Here is a 17,768-nt window from a genome sequence, read left to right as displayed (position 1 = left end):
GAAATATGTGGTTTTGTGCATATGAGGTCAGATTCACAAGGTTAACGAATTTTAATTTTACTAAATAATAAAATTTATTAACATGTAAGAGATTCGATAAATCACAACACCTTACAATTGAGTCTTATTGCGATTCATGCCGGTTTCTCAATTTAACTTTTACAGAATAATTCTTGAAAAAGCTTAATTCACATTTACTTATAGAACACTTCTCGTAGATTTATTATAGATCTAAAGTTGAATCATGGTCGCCAGAGGGAACTATTGTCACACAGTGGGAGGAAATGACTGTTCGGCAGGACATACGTTTAATCGACTTATTTGTTGAAGTGTTGTGGATTTCCAAATGTGGATGGTTTATAATAAAATATAGTTGTTTCAAGCCTCGTCATCTCTTTATTGTACGAATATATTTTGTAAAAATAGTAACAAATATTTTTCTCAGTTAAAAACAACTATTTTTCATATTACATTAATATAATTATCATTAAATGTATAAGTAGGTATATTATCCTTATTGATTGCAACTCGACGCACACAAATCCAATAATTTTTCTCCAATAAATTACTAAATTAATTTTGTTGTAGATATTATTCTAAAGGGTTCGTGACATAATTGCTATACCTACCACATTATTACAGTTTGAGCAACGATTTTATAAGGAGTTATCTTAATAAGTACTTAACCAAATACAAAAACACTTAATATTAAATTTAATCTTTTTACGTACTAAATATACATATTTACAATATTAACAAATTCTGTTGTTCCTCTCTCAAGAAACCCGTCATTCGAACAATATAAAGATGTACAACGAGAGTACTTACACTTCGAATGATGAATTCCGTAACAAATTTAACAAAAAACAGATTTAAGTTAAGTCATGAAGCACCCCCTGAATCTGAAGTATTCCCTCCGCCATTTGTGGTGGTTTCCGAGTTACCTGAATTGTTGTTGTGACAATGCGAGCAATGCAAGCAAACATTGCAACTGCCTAGTTTCTTGCCCAAAATTGATCGGAGTTTTAGAGCAGGACCCAGCTTCATGCCCATGGTATGGGTGAGGTGTTCCTCGGTGAGGAGAGGTAGGCCACTGCCGTCTATTCGTTGGTCTCGGAAATTCTGGAATAAATAAAGAAAGGAGGTGTACACACTGTGAGACACAGAGTAGAAAAAAAAATTATTTCTTATTTCCTTACATTCTTCTATCGAATTTAACATTAAAGACAAGGTGAGAAGATATAACGATTAATCTTCAAGTTAAAAATTGTTACCTGTATGCTCTGGTAACTTCACTATTTCGTTATGGCGCTGGATGGGATTTGATGTACTTTGATAAAGTACGTGAAATGTTACAAGTTATATATATATATATATATATATATATATATATATATATATATATATATATGTAATTGTATTATAAATTCATAGATGTAAAACAAATTATTTTAAAAATATCTTGATGTAATGGCGAATGACATCCTCACCAACAATCTATAACACTTTGTATTTAAATTCGTGTTAGTATAATAGTTATACGAGAAAATCGTGTAGATTTTTTGAAATTTGCAATGACGTATTGATGTGTTCTTTTTTGTGCCAATCTCAATATTGAACACGTGAGAAAATAGTCAATTTTCAAATTAAACTTATTGTTGGCTATTTTGATGCTCCGGTACCTTTAACATTTCATAACACCGTTTCAGGGGTGAGTTTTAGAACGTCGAATAATTAATTTGGTGTGATGAATTTTGATGAATAATGTAGGATATAACAGGTGTCATGAATGTTCATTCACATTCAAAATCTTTTGCATGTTATATTAAGTGAAACGGAGCAATTTTGAATTAATTGGACAAAATGGTGAAGGAGAGTCGTCCTAAAAATCCGTAACTATTATATTAGCACGTTTCATTTATTGATATGTACTTAGGAGGTAAATCGTTTTCATATGTCGAACGACGTAGATTTGAGAAACGTACCTTTTGCACGAACAAAAATTCCTTTAGAACTGGTCTAAAAAAAATGGGGCCAATGTAATGCAATTTAAAGCAGGCACCGCTTAAAACAAAGATAATGTAAATGCATGTAAATGGAGCGCAGCGAACCCGTGTCTGGCGTGTGCGGAGGATAAGTCAGGGCACGATGCGTGGAGACGAGGCACGCGAACCAATTCGCATTGTGTTAAGGCTTCCGGTTTTGTTAATGGGGATCTCAAGCCTTAGATTAGCGAGGAATACCCGTACATGTCGTTTTCATGTACATACCCAAGGCAAATAGATTTGTCTGCAGAACGACAGAGAGGCAGAGGTTTCTATATAATGTGGGCTTTTCAAGGCACGGTAGTGATTTTATCAATTTCCTAGTTCAAAAACGAAGCAGCCTTATTATTATTCTCTTTCTCGAGGAAACTATCTGCGATCGAACGCGTTTCGCAGATAAGCCGGGAGCCCCGGAGCTCCATAATTATCTTATACGGTCAGTTGGTGCCACTGACAACCGGCAGTCTCATATTTTTCACCCGTTATGACATTTTCAATCCGAACCGGCATTTGATAGAGTCAGTTCCATAGGAATTTTATTGAATATCTGTCTTAAGCTGAACCTCATTGACTTCACTATATGGCCTAGATACGAATTGACAATCGTTATAGTAGCGGATTCCTGTATTTTCAATGGAGTCGATATGCCGAAAAAACATAATCTTGTTGAGATTCTCCTGTAATGTTGAAAAGGGAAAATATTTTTTACGATCAGCCCGACAAAAAATATGGACTTCCTTTTAAATTTTTCTATGTGAAAGCAATGTTTTGTCGGTGAAGACAGGGAAGTTGACCTGAAAGATCATAAAAATCGTTTTCCAATCCTTCTACCTGCAGAACAATACTGTTTCTAAAATTTTATTATGTTTGAAAATAAGTTTATACCATTATTTTTTTAAATCAAATATAAAATATGAAAAAAAGATTAAGTAAAGCATCACCTGAAGTTGATGATAAAAAAATTTTGTACTTTACGTGATTGAAAATAAGTTTTTTAGGTCTGGGTAGACCTCAAATTATTGGACAGAATCTGCGTTTAATTTATTTTTTCGTTACTTTTCAACTTGAAGGGAAACCGCAGGAATTGTATTTTTGCATTTAATTCGAAGATTTCTTAATTTCTTTAGCTCTAGAGTGAGCCCACAAAATTAAATTTTTTAGCTTCAATTTATGATATAATGGGGGGTTGCGTACCGAATGGAAATTCCAAAATTCGATTTTATCGTCAGAATGTGAGTTAAGACTTGTTCACATATGAGTATGAAAAAATTACGCGAAAAATAAAGGTCCAAATTCTAGCTAAATCATCCAACATGCACTGATTATCTAAAAAAAAACAAACTTCATAAGATTCTTGAAAAAATATCAGATTTTTAACGTTTTTCTGCTGTTAAACTGCACGAAAATTACCAAATATTTTCCCATTTTCAAGCTATTTGATGCAATTCCCTGAACGAAGTTATACATCGGAATTGAATCTTCGAGTTCTGGCTTAAATATTTGAGATTTAGAAGAAGTTGCTAAATAAAAGGGTCGTTCAAAATTCGCGAGAGTTTCCTGATATCAGAATTGCTCAAAACAAGCTTAAAAACGGGTCACACGCCAGCAAAATCTGTTTTTCCAGACTTACCCACAAAACGTCTCAGTTATTAGAAAAACTGCAGATTTGACAAAGCTGCTCACACGAAACGCGACTGATGACGATAATAAGATAGTCAATCCAAAATATGCCGTGTTAATTTTAAATATGCGATGTTGCCGCTTAGTTTCTTGATTTTTCCGCAAAATCTGTCGACATTGTAAGCTAAGGTATTTCCAACAGACTTGTGCCACCTGTAGCATCCCTTCACTGTTGGTTAAAAAAAATCACGTGCAGTCGTCCCAAAATTTTAGGACGGCCTCTTTGCTTCTAGACTAAATTCTCATGGAATGGAGTATAGAAATGATACTGGGCGAGTCCCCAGACCCGGTCGGCAGCATTGAGGCTTGTGGCTGCAAAACACCGGGCATGGGCAAAAGTTGAACCGGACGCGGTTGAATGCTTCTTTTTACTGTTGAGCAGGGACTAAAGGTTGATCGCTTTATTACTGATATTTAGGTAAAGCCAAGCGGGTACGAGAACTAGTTCGTATAAGACTTTTTCCTACACAATGAGACTATAGAGAGCGAATTTAGAGAGATCTTGGAACAAGATAATGTAGATTTTTATGATCCGATCGCAGCATGACAAGAGGCAGGCAAAGAAGTGAATCGGTTTGTTAACCGGTTAACCGGAGTATAAATGTCAACTTGAACAAAAAAGTGCGTCTTCGTTAGCATCCGCTGATAGGTTTACGAGCATGAGAAAGTGAAACCGTTTTTTCGATGGATTTTTATCGTCCTGCTCGGTCATATTTCAAGATTAATTGATTTCGTACAGAGTCGTTCGGTGGGCCGCTGACCAGACGCGGTAGAGTCGCAGCGAAGCGGCCAATTTGCTCCGACTTTAGTACCCGAGGAGCGGGATTGCTAAATACCGAAAAAAATCCTCGCAGTTTCCACAATCTGGAGGCGATCAGACCCACATACCGCCTCTATAATTTCTGCCGATTTTTTCCGAAATAAATCTTCCACCTTGCCGAATACCAATTTTGCAAATTGCGCTGCCCAAAAGGCACATTCCGAGCGTGGGCAGCCGCAATGGGTCGGACCAGCACGCGATGGTCGAGGAGGGGAAGCGTGGGGTATAATTGGAGCCCCCGGGGCGCGTGCCGGCTACCTGGGTCTTAGCCCTTGACCTCTAACCTTCACCACTCTCTTTCGTGTTATGCAAAACAAATCTACTTTAAGCAACCGGGAATGCAGCTTTAGTTTCTAAGAGGAGTGTAAAAATTCTAATTTTGTTGCTCCAGACCGGGCGTTTTTCCGACAGGCAGACGGATACGGATGATGATGGATCCGCCGATAAACACGTCGAATAAGTGGCCGGGTACCATATAATAGGTATAATAACGCTATCATAAACCTAAATGGGTGCAATTTACATCCAAATGGCGATTTTATCATAATTGGATAGAGTGCTGGTTATGTGGAGTTTGAAACCAGATTTTAATCGTTATTCACATGGATGTGGTGGTTTTATTCACTTGTCATAGAGGGTGAGATGCGCAACGACTTCAAATTTTACTGTGCATCCAGAAATTTTGCAAAAGTGAAGCACCATTTTGAGAACAAATTAAAATCGTCGCTTATTCTAATTATTTTTAGAGAAGAAGGGTTTACTTGTGGAGCAATAAATTCCACCAAGTGATTTGGATGAACCCAAGAAGAACCACTTCACTGCAACTTTATGGTTCAGGTTTTTTTTTTTTTTTTTTATCTGAAATATCCCATTTTTATCAGCCCGTGCGGTGCAACCAATTAGGTAAGAACTTCTTCAGTTCACATTTTTAACCATATCAATGTTTTATGAATAACCGTACTCGAGGGCGTCAAGTGCATAGAGACGCCGCAACGAAATGTAAGTTAGCACAAAGTGAATGTTTTTCTTAATCGTTATTTTATCTGATTTACATGATGAAGAATTTTCACGAACGATTCCAGCAAAAATGTGATCCGAACGAGTGCATTTCAATTTCATAAGACCTAAGCCCTCTTGAGCGAACCGAACCAATCAGCAGCGGCCCGGTTTGGGCGCTTACGTCAGGAAAAATATGTTCACTCGGAGTCGCTATTTAGGTACTTACGTAACAAATAACCGAATATTAACGATAAAAAATGAAGGAAATAGGGACAGAAGTGTTGATAACTTTGGTTTTATTTGCACTGCCAGCGTTCATTTGGTTTTGCGCTGGTTTACACCTGTTTCCATCAACTACAGAAATGTAGAATTTACTAAATTTCACGAGACAAACTGGAATAATTGATACAATTTTAATGTGTAGAAAGAAAAATGGTTCAGTCCCAGTTGTGGCTTAGCGTTGCTCTGGATTTATAACCTGAACTGCCTAATGTGACCCAAAAGAGATGGAAAATACCAGTGGGGCGAGCTAAATTACGTAGATATTTCTGATATTTTATCATTTTCAGTCTTAGTTTCGATCTAGTTCTTCGCCTATCTCGTGTTTTGTTTTCACATCCCCTTCAAGTCTGTTAAATTTAAATGATGTATCTGTACAATCTCGTCGGTGTAATAATGAAGAGAAAATGGGGAAGACACTAAGGAAGAAACTTCCGTTGATTTTTTTGCATCTGGCGAAGAGATTGGATGAATAAATGTCTCTCAAGAAGCCCAACTTGATATCTGCAGTCTAGTTAATACGCTGATTTTTCCGTTGGAAAACAATGGAAAATATACCATAACCTGGTATATTTGGACTAATGCGTAATAGGATATGCTCTGTAATAATATCGATTTCTTAGTATTTTATTTATAAAAAGAGATTAAAGAGAGAACGGTTTGCTTCCATCGATTATATGTACATGTTACTTCTTCGCACAATGACTTATCTTGGATTCATGTTTGGACACTTTTTAAGCCATTTAGGGCGTGGCACCAACTTCTTTAATCCCAAAAAAGTATGATGGACACGAACCCGCATATCATCGGTAACAACCCCGTCGACTTTGCCGCATTCATAATCGACAAAGCGTATACAGTTTTTCGTTATTTATAATTCAAGGTGCGGTACCCAAAGGGGGGCCGGCACATGTCGTACACCAGTTGGGCGCGGCTTTCCGGCGGGTGACCTCTGCGCCCCTCTCGACCCCCCCCTTCAGGGTCAAACACGAACCGTGAACCAGAGCAAGTGCGAGCTGGAATTCCGGATCGAACGTGGGTTTGATTGGATTTATTTAGTATCTTGTCTTGCCTACTCGTAGTACCACTCTCGTGACGTGAGGTACCATCGCAACATGTAAATATCGAAATGAAAAAAAGAGAGGCCAATTTTTTCTCTTCCTTGATGCCCCTTTTTTGCCTGCGACAAGGTGTTTGGCTTAGTGCGTATGTATATGGGAAGTTATAATGGCCTGCCCACGGGGGAAATACCAAGGCAACCTACAATGGTTTGTTTACAGAATTATTTTTTTAAGCTCATTACAATTGTTTGCTATGCAAATCGACTTTTAGGGAGGAAAAGTAGATTGCGGCATTAGAGATCTATTGTATTCCGGGACCTAGAGGAACTTTAACACGCGCAGCGTTCGCTTTTTTTCAGTTTTGACTCCATTTTTGGCAACTGAGACACAAATTCATGGCGAGGAAATCGTTGAAATGACGTCACACGCCACCTCTAACATTTTGTAAGCGTCGATCGGCAACGCGCAAGATGCGTCTCTGGTCACAAAATTACGTCATAGAGACACTAATATATGGCGGCCTTGCGTCCTAGGAATAAGATCACTGACAGCGATCGTTGGCTACGTCCAGTTCTTTTAGGTCGTTGATTTCATGTTGAAGTCGGATCTTAAAACGCTTAAATTCTAATTGTGGCTAATTTTTTTCCCATCCAAAAAATGTAAGTTGCTTAGGGTGTGGTCCACCAGAGGTAGTTGTACGACGATTATCAAAAAGGCTTTAATTAATTCCTTTTTGGAGGTACATACGAGGTTCATTATTTTTACGTGTTAGTAACTCGTCTGCTTCATGTTGAAACACACTTTGCTGCACTTAGAAGACTTCCTGCAGCTTCAGTTTGTCATTTGTGTACCACCTCAAAGTTGGTTTAGCAGCGCTCTAATGTGTTTTACATGTAATTGCATACCACTATAAATACAGTCTTGAATAATAATCGGCTGTGCCCAGGTGACACTTAAAGAATCACTTAAGACGTCTAATGTACGACCTCCACAAGGGCGTACCGATCTGCGTAGGAGCAAATTTCGTTATTCAGAGTCTCAAAGTTCCAAGCCCAATGGTGTGATTTATAGATCACGGACGCATAACCGGGGCTAACGGTATAATATGTTTCACCGTATATGTTTAGATGAATGTATAAAAATATCTTAATAAGTTAACGTCGCGTAATAACTACCTCTTGAGGTCTGAAATGGACCTAACGGCTTTGCAATTGTATACAGGGTATTCCAGCAACATTGACCGAAACGAGTGTGACGTGCTAGCAGATGCGAGAATAGAGCGATTCGGCTAAATTCGTCATATAAAAAAGTTGCCGGTTTTCACTCTGCAAGGCGTCAAACTCATTTCTCCGGTGAGATTTCTTCCCAATTTACGGAATGGAAAAAGTTACTTTCACGCCCAGCACGACGAAAACAACCAACTTTTGTGTATAGCTGAATCGCTCTACTTTTTACCCTCCAGTATTCAATGTGTACTTGTGCCAGTATTTCCGAGACACCCTGTATAAGCCTCTGTACGTGCTCCAGTTGGTTCTGAATTATGCTCGAAGAAGCGCGTCATTAATTTGATCAATGGGGAAGAAAGGAGTTAAAAAATGTAAATGACTGTCTTTTTGCGAGCACCAGAAGGTTTTCGCTAGCAACCACTACCACCACTTAAGCAACTTGTCAAAGAATAATATGAATGGAGTGGCCCCCCGCGGCCAATGCTGGTAGCAAAATGCAAACAGCCGTAATGGTATGTGTGTAAGCTCGGCTATTATTAAGTTGTTATTATCTATCTATGGTCGGCAGTCAGAAGGCGGACATTTTTAACGTACCAGGGAAACTGGTATTCGCAGATTAATAGCGTAATTTCTGCGTCTTGGGCTGATCGCTGTCGGGTTTATAGGGTAGCCAAGTTGCGGTTTGTCTGAGTTCAGCTAAAGACAGACAATCGAATCGGAAGTAACACACTCTATGGGAATTTCCTTCAGAACCAACATCTAGTACTCACACCATTGAAGTCAATCTCGCTCCTTGTTTTGAAAACGATTCAACTCCTTTTTAAGGACTCAAAAAGCGCATTTCTCAACTTGATTCTGCTTGTACGTCTCTTCGAGACTGATACAATCCAAGACACACGAGGAGGACTCAAATACGAACCAATTTTTTTAAATGTATTTGAACAAGACACAAAAGTGAAAGGTACACGTTATTTTTCTGCACGCTCTGCTGATTTAAGAATAGATTTTTCCCATCGTATTGTAAGTTTCTTGATGTCGTTATCGTAGAAAGAAGCGGGACGTGTTTGCGCATGAAGCCCTTAACAGCCGTATGGGTTTCTCCTCCCAGTGCCCTTTTCAACGGGTCAAACATATGACAATCGCATGGAAATAAGTCCGAACTGTAGGGAGGGTATTCCAACGTAGGCCAGTGGGTTTCTTCCGTCTTTTTCCTAGTTAGGCTGTGCGAGGAGCGTTGTCGTGAAGCAGAATCATGTTTCTGATCGAAAATTCTCCTCTGTTCTGGCAATATGTAAGGTTCGTCTCAGCCAGTAACTGCGTTAACTGTGCGATGTTCATGGAGAAAGTCAATGTGCGAACACCCTTTTAAATTCCAAAAGACACACGGGTTCCAGGGCAGCGAACATGGGGCTCGGTCTCAACTGTTCCTCGTCCTTCCAGAAATTTTCCGTACCATTCGCGAAATTGAGTTTTCTTTACACACGTTTCTCCGGACTGTGCTTTAAGCTTTTGAAGGATTACGGCTGGTTTGACACCTTCACACGTAATAAATTTTATAATAATGTGTTGCGTAACCTAAGGGTGAACTTCGTGCTCACTTATGGAGGTGCCGACTTAAAACGGGGCCTTCAGGTACTACCCTGAGCGGACCTAATCTTGTGATGTCTTCATCTATTACCCCTAGGCACCCGAGCTCCCTCCCGACGGTCTAATAGCCGCACGAGAAAAATTCCGGTTGATATTTGATTCACCCTCGTAATTGATTAATGCCCTCAAAAAGGTAAGATTTTCTCCAACTTCACGTTCTGAAGGCAGATAATTAGCTACCGCACTTTTCATTATGTATGAGAATGCAAAAACATCCACTAAATATTTGTCCAACCTAAACTCACAAAAGTCACTTATTCTAAAGCAGGTATATACAGGGTGCTCTGTATATCGAACCGTATCCACGGAAGCGGCACAGGTTACAGCGGGGATTATTCCGATCGGTGTCTTAACAACGAAGACGGAGGGTTACAAGAGAGGGCTATTGACCAATGGCAGATGTCATGGACAAGAGACCAGAGCGTGCGAGATCAAGACTCTTACGCTACGAGTGGGGACATAAGGAGATTGCCTAGTTCCGCACGCAGATGTTAAGCGGACACGTGTGTTTTGAACAGTGTCTGGACAAGATGGGCAAAGAAAAAATGTAAGAATACCGGTAGTGCGGAATTGCACAAGATAACGTGGACAATACAACATTCAAGTGCTCAAAATGGCAAACCTACAAGAACAGACTGGAGGGGAAGATATATATAAAAATTGGGGTGGAGAGCATTGTGAGGAAAATGTTGAAAAGTAAGGATGTGTGGGACAGGGTTGGAAACTATTTGAGGGACGTGATGAGTGAGAAGGAGAACGATGAAAATTCTAGGATATCAGTGGAGTGAAATAGAAGCAGGAAAGTAGAGTTGTGTCTGGATAAAGGATGGGAGTTCTTTAAATCAGTGGATGGATGCAGGATGAGAGTATTTACATCTAAGAGCGGAAGAGGGAAAGGAGTATAAGGACGAAGAGACGGAGAAAGAAGGAGAGTGTAATATCTCCCTTTCCCTCCAATGGTAATACGTGACGACGATCCATGCCGAAGGGGAAACAGGGTGAAGAGAGGAAAGGGAGTACTACTATGTATTCGGCAATATCAGTGAGGGAATCCCAAACTACCAGACCGAATAAGGTCATATCACCAACGGTGTGATGTGCGTAGATGCATTTTCCCAATATGCATAATAAAAACATACTCAGGATCTCTAAAAATTATGTTTAGTATTCTAACACCATATTCTACGACTAAAATTGTCAACGATTCACTTCAAAATTCAGTAGCGTAGAAAGTCTATTTACGAAGATGAAATTTTTCAAAATTTTAATTCACTTCAACCCTCCGAATTCCTTCATCAAATACGACTTTTCTACACCACTGTGTTACGTTCTATTAAAATTCAAGTTTCATTTACACATTAGAACCATATGATAATTGCGTGTTTCAATTATCAGCCACCACTGTGTCTCCTATCAAGTGTCAAGCTTCGTTATTTGTATACATATAACAACCAGGTGATAATTCACTTTGAAATCCCGTGACGGAGATCTATTTGGGATTGAAGAATTTTTTCGAAATTTTCCTTTTCTTCAGTCATTTAGTATTGAGTGCGTGTTCGCAGCTGCTTCGAGAGCAATCGAAATCAAATATCTATGCACAATAACACCAGATCGTTCACCGCAAAATTCAGTGGCGTAGGAAGTTTATTTCGGAAGGTACAATTTTTTAAAAATTCGTTATCTTTGAACTCCTCCAAAGCTTGAGTCACGTTGTCACCAGAGACGACTCTCTCATATCACCGTTTCATACTCTACCAAATTTCAAATTTTGCCATTTACACATGACGACGCAATGATAATTCATGCCATAATTCGGTGACGGAATAGGTTTATTTGGAAATGTTGAATTTTTCCATATTTCTATTTTCACCACTTTGGGTTTGATTTGATTATTCGCTTTCGCGTCTCTTCACACTGAGCTAAACCAAGACAAAACCTATCGAAACAGAAAGTGAAGTTGTTCGAGTTGGAGTCGTGTTTTCCTTTCCTCGCTCAAGTTTCCCATTTTTCCAAGCACTACATGATCGAACAGGATGTCGCAGGAACCCGTGGTTCAACCAAATCGTGTTTTCCGCACGCCTTGCGCCCCTAATCGCGGAAAATGCATAAAATTGAAGTGCACAATCATGAGATGACATCGTTCCAATTTCACGCTCCAAAATTAAACGTACTGGATCAAAAACACGATTGATCTGAAATTAAACTGAACGTGAGGTAAACCGCGAACCCAAGCACATCCTTTATTACACTGGTACCTTCTTCGTGCAGAACCACCATTGAAACGCGTGCGTAAAAGTAGATCATGCATACTGTTGCCTTCTCTGGCATCAACAATTTCACGTGCGTTTGTCGTAATCAAAAGTAGACATTCCTCTTCGACGACCGTCCAAAGAACATTTTCAGGCGAAAGGCCAAAAGGTGGTACGACCGGTACTACTTTAGTAACAAAACCAGATCGTTCTCTATAAGGGAAATGAGAGTCGTAAATATTTGTCTTTGTCGACGGTAATTGATTAGGTCGTTCCTTCGATGCGTAGCAGGCAATTAAAAACGATTACAAGGTTAGAGAGAGGAAACTTTAGATAAAAAATTTTGCATAGAAGTTTCAATTTACAAATTCGTAATATGCAAGTTACATCGTTACCGAAGCATTCAAGGGCAAATATTTATGAACACACATCGTGAAAAAGGTAAATTCAATAGGCAGAAGTCATTAAATCAAACTGAAACCAGAACGGGATTACGCAACGTGTGTGCAAAATGCAGTTCGTATTTATTGGACACGATCCGTTGCCTTCACCGGGCCCGGACGACCTTAGCTAATTAGATTTATGTTCAATTCAGATTCTAATTTTATATTTTATTTATTTGGATTTCGTGGTCAAGGAACCGTTAGCTGGATCTAGGCCCATAAAACCCATATAAGTCTGATTTGCCTTCGTCAGGATCAATAATATTGTGTTTAATGGGCTTCCTGACCATTGAGGCAGTTCGAATTTCGTAAGTGCTATAGGTCGTGAATCGAAGCGAAACGATGATGGCTTTAAAATTAAAACCAGTTAACAGCGATGTAATATTTTATCTCTGGTTCTTCGAGAAAAGCAATAAAAAGTTTCAGAAGAACTAGAATTCATAAAAATATTTAGATCGAATAGAATCGGATCAGAAATGGCTTCTCCTCTGAGCTACAGAGAGTATAATTTCTCATTTTTTGAATATTTTTTAAATATTTCAAAAACTGTTTGGGCTCAGGACATGAAATTGGAGACACACTATGGCGAGGTAAATGTATACAGGGTGAGTCGGGAGGATCGTGCCAAACTTCAGGAGCGTGTTGTACATGAACAATAAATGTAAAAAAACTCAAATGTTGTTATCCGATTTTCGTTTGTTTACAAGTTATAGCGTAAATAAAATGTTTTAACTAGAATTCTATTTACCATAAACGTACCTTTCCTGGACGTTGGATTGATCGTGGTGGCCCTATTAGTTGGCCTTCAAGGTCTCCAGACCTCACACCACTAGACTATTATTTGTGGGGTTGGTTTAAAACTGAAGTATACAGAGTAAAAGTGGACACTCAAGATGCACCAATTCAACGCATTAGAAATGCTGCAGCTTCTATTAAAGAAAGACATGAAACAATCAGGAGCGCAACGAATGCTCTTCATAGACGAAGTCGAAAATGTTTAGAAGATAATGGCAATATTTTTGAACATTTACTATGATATCCAAAAGTTAATTTATGAATTTCTTATGAAATTTATAATTTTTTTAAATTTTATGTTTTAATTTTATTTAAGCTATAACTTGTAAACAAACGAAAATCGGATAACAACATTTGAGTTTTTTTACATTTATTTTTCATGTACAACACCCTCCTGAAGTTTGGCACGATCCTCCCGACTCACCCTGTATATTCCGGAGTAGACAGAATATTTTCACCTACACAAGTGACACCTCGGGGGCCGTTCAGTGGGTTGTTTTTATTGAAGCAAAAGGGCACGTCAATGACTTTTTAATACGAATATATTTTTTTATATTCCATCAATTCCTAGTTTAAAAAAAGCTCTCTTAACGCTTTGTGGTTCAAGTAGCCGTTTTCTAGTTAAAAAAAAAAAATTCATCATACGTGGGCCTACCGAAAACCGGCATGGTCTCCAAGTGCAATTTTTTTAAATTCTTTAGGAGAAAATATTCCCTCTACTCCAGAACACGCACATTTCTTCCGCTATAGCGTGTCTCTGATTTTGCGGCCTCATCCCAACCGGTTTTTGAAATATTTAAAAAATATAAAAATATCAAAATTTAAACGCTCTTCATGCTGGAAACAAAGCAATGTGGGACCTAACTTTACCCCAATTAAATATTTGTTTGTGTGAGTTCTACATCCTCTGAAAGTTTTTTGGAATGTTTATGAAACGTCCTGTATATTCATAAATGCTCCCCTAGAATCAATTTTTCAACTCCCGGTACCTTTGTCATCAAGACGATTTTCACAGAAATAATGGCTAACGAGAGAGTTGCAGAGGAAGAGTAAGAAGAAATTTCTGTTTTTTGCTTCCTGTTTATATATAAAATTATTTCACTGACTGTGTACAATTTTTCCAGATTTTCTCTACGCCGTTCCGTAGCTCCAAGCTTCTGTTCAGAATAACCTGTGTGGGAATTTACTTAAAAAATGGACAAGAAGGTGTTACAAGAATTGGAAGAGCGAGAAATTTAGTTTTCAGTATTTTTTATTTTCTATTTGAATAGAAAATCATTTTTCCCGCTGTGAATATTTATTTGCTAGTTTCTCTACGTCATTTTCTAGCTCATAGTTTCTGCTTCAGATCATCCTCTTATTCAATAAATTGAAACTTTACAGCGGATAGTTGCAGCGGGTGGAAAACGGAGAAATAAAAAATTTCTGTATGTTTTATTTTCTATGGGTTATGAAATTATTTTGGCCACTGTATGCAATTTTGTCAACGTCATTTTTTAGCCTCAGATTTTTACAAAAATTACATCTGTAGGAATTTATTCAAAAACTTGAAAAACCGTAGTTGCAAAGGATGAAAAAGAGAGACGTTCAAATATTCTGCATTTTTTACTTTCTGTTTGATTTATAAAATGTTTTCTTCAAGTTTCTGCAAATTGTTGAATTTCGGTTTCTACGGATACTAGCATTGTAATAATTTGGTTGGATAAATTCAGTTGTTTAACTAGTTATAATCAGTACTACCTTGGTTTACTCTGAAAAAATCAAAAGTATGTACTCTGGAGATGTACATAATTATGGTACTTTTATGGTGGTTTTACATGATCGAACAGGAAAAGAATCTAAAAAAAATGTTCTAAGACACGCTGATAGAGTTTGTCTGAAGTACACCAAGATCCAAGGTTCTTCTATCTACAAGCTCTATGCTCTGTTGCCATTTTCCCCTTTTGTTTCAGTGCTTTCGGTATTTATTTCTGTTGTAAAAGTTCAATTTTTCGAATATCTGCTTTAGGGTCAAGTTGACATTTTCTCCTAATAATTCGAAAGTCGGAAAAAATGAACAGCGATATAACAAAAGAAATCGATAATCGCTTTCGATCGGACAACCGTCATGGCCTACTGGAGGCGAACCGGCGTCCGAAACAATTGAATATCGCGACCGCAAAGGCGTTCCGGTCAACGCCGGTTGATCCGTTTCCGAGATAGGAAACCGTTTTTGTCGCCCTCTGTGCATTGTTCTCCTTACCGCCTGGACAGTGGTCGCTACTTTGATTATCGACGTAAAAGTCGATAATTCAAAGTCGATAATTTTTGTCTGTAGAGTTAAAACTCGCCTAGAATCGAACCGTGAAAGAGAGAAAAAGACGACTTGGTTCTGTGATTGGTTTCAGCAAAAAAGGAAAAATCCATTTGAAAGCAAATTAATAGAAAACAGCACAAAAATAAGTCGTGTTCACACGAAGCTCGGTTGCAGCGGCAGTTGACCGCAGAATGTTAGAAAAAGTGACCGCAAGACGAGATTGGGTTCACGGCTTCTAGGTTGCTGCCTGCTCTTAGGCAAAGTCAAGTTTTTGTCATCTTCATGATACTGGGCGTCCTTTAAAGTATTTAATTCAGCATAGAAGAAACTGCGCAAGAAGGAGACATTTCTCTACCATTTTTCATACACTGCAAATAAAACCTTCTCCAGGTTTTTGATCACACACAACGCATGAGGCGTCGTCTACACTAAAGAAAATTAAAATAAACAAGTATTTTTCTGAGATTCGCCCAGATTTGCATTTTCTGAAGCTTATTTTTAAGATTATGGAAATTTACATTCGCACAGAGATTTTGGGCTTTTTCCGAACCTCAAGTATCAGTTAGGAGGCGTCCTTCAATTTCAAAGACATTTCAGGACTTTTAGGAATGTTCAGGGCACAGAAATAACTTTGCATGCTGAGGTTCATGAGGTTTTTCTAGACATTTTTCGACATCTTAGTGTGACAGGCGGATATTATTTGACCATTTTCGGAGATTATAGAAATTCTCGCGCCAATCGAACGAGATTAAAAATGTTCTATTCACCTAGGTATTATGGTACTGTAGAGGCATTAATGGGTTTCGAGAAATGATTAATCGAATCTGGGCCAGGCCAAATCGGTCTAGTAGATCTAGTTCTTTTGTGAGTCCTGCCTTTATTAATAACATTTTAAGATTGCGATTCTGGCTTGTCCCTGCATTGTTCAATTGTTCGAGTTTTAGATCTAATCAATACAAATATTTGATTTTCGAATTACCATTGTCATAGTACCAATGCAAACTTTATTCCAAAGCGACTCGCGTGAAACGGAACATATGCACTCGCACTAAACGTTTGACCTTCCCATTAGTACCAGTAGCCTACGATAATACTACCTGTTGGTATTTAAACTCATTTAACAAATACACTTCTCTATCCGGAAAAAATCGAAGCATAAAGGTCACAGTAACGTTTCGCCGTAACAACAACATTATTATCTTTTGTCGAAAATCTAATAGAGATATTAATCCGAGTAGGTGAATTTTCATTGGTCGGATTGCCCTAGTTCTGATCTGTATAGAATATTAATGAAATTTATGTAAATGACCAGATTTTAAAGGTTAGAGTTGATCGGAGAGGAATTTGATTTATATTACATTAAAATGTGACAAGTTAATAATGTGCGATTTCATCTAGATGGATGTTGTGAAACGTTTCTAGGACATTTGGAAATAACAAGCCTCACCTTAAAGATGGTTCATAAAGTAGGTTTTAATTGCAGAAATTTCCCTTTCTATTTATATGTTGCGTAAAGAATAAAAACTCGATTTGGAGACGACGCTGTGCTGTGCTTTCGGTTTCAGTCCAAGGGAGAAAAATTAAATCAAAATTAGGACTGAACTTCGAACGGCTTAGTTTTTACTTTTATCAATAACTTGTCTTAATTTTCTATCGTTTTCGAATCATGAAAATCAGGTTTCATAGCTGAATTTAGCTCCTTGAAAAAGTTCAAACCGTTCTTTATTGTACTATGTCACTGCTTGTCGACTATTAAGCCCGCAAATGTTCCCCTACATTTACTGTTTTAGGCAATTTGACCTGCTATTTTATAGATAACGCCTAAAACTCAGGTGCACAAGACCTACAATAGTCCCTACAATTTTACAAACATTTCCTTCTAGGCCGTTTAGTATAATTTGTCACTTCATTACCTCGAACTTCACCACGTCACCAGTTGCCTACCATTAAAGACGCCGACTTACCTGCGCATACTCCGCACAAATGTCAATTCCTCCTACGAAATTCGCTACGTCCTCTACCGACCATCCGCTAACATCTTCGTGCAACTTCGGACTCTCACTTTCGGCCCTCTTCGCTAAATTGGGTGGAGTCCCTCTGCTCGTATTACAAGGACTGCCGATGGACGGCGTCTTGACATTTCGAGACCTCTTCACAGGTGGTGCTGCCGATGATAAATCCAACGGAGAAGATGTTTCGTGACGTTTGACATTCTTTAAGAGACCCTG

The 17,768-nt window shown here is 38.3% G+C and overlaps 1 protein-coding gene across 7 annotated transcripts in view; it reads right to left on the bottom strand.

Annotated features, from left to right (window-relative positions):
• Positions 1–373: 373 nt before the first annotated feature.
• Samuel (SAM-motif ubiquitously expressed punctatedly localized protein) overlaps positions 374–17,768 on the bottom strand; it is a 215,141-nt gene continuing 197,746 nt past the window's right edge. For all 7 annotated transcript variants that reach the window (XM_066295814.1, XM_066295813.1, XM_066295817.1 and 4 more), the window contains 2 exons: positions 17,505–17,765; positions 374–1,122 (listed from right to left, as the gene is read on the bottom strand). In XM_066295814.1, coding sequence (XP_066151911.1) covers positions 883–1,122; positions 17,505–17,765 — 501 coding nt within the window. In that variant the 3' untranslated portion in view covers positions 374–882. The remainder of the gene's footprint in view (positions 1,123–17,504; positions 17,766–17,768) is intronic.

The sequence above is a fragment of the Euwallacea fornicatus genome, chromosome 23 (genome assembly GCF_040115645.1).
Source record: "Euwallacea fornicatus isolate EFF26 chromosome 23, ASM4011564v1, whole genome shotgun sequence".
In the NCBI taxonomy this organism is placed as follows: Eukaryota; Metazoa; Arthropoda; class Insecta; order Coleoptera; family Curculionidae; genus Euwallacea; species Euwallacea fornicatus.
Note: the sequence above shows the minus strand (reverse complement) of the source record. Positions and strands in the feature narration are given on the sequence as shown.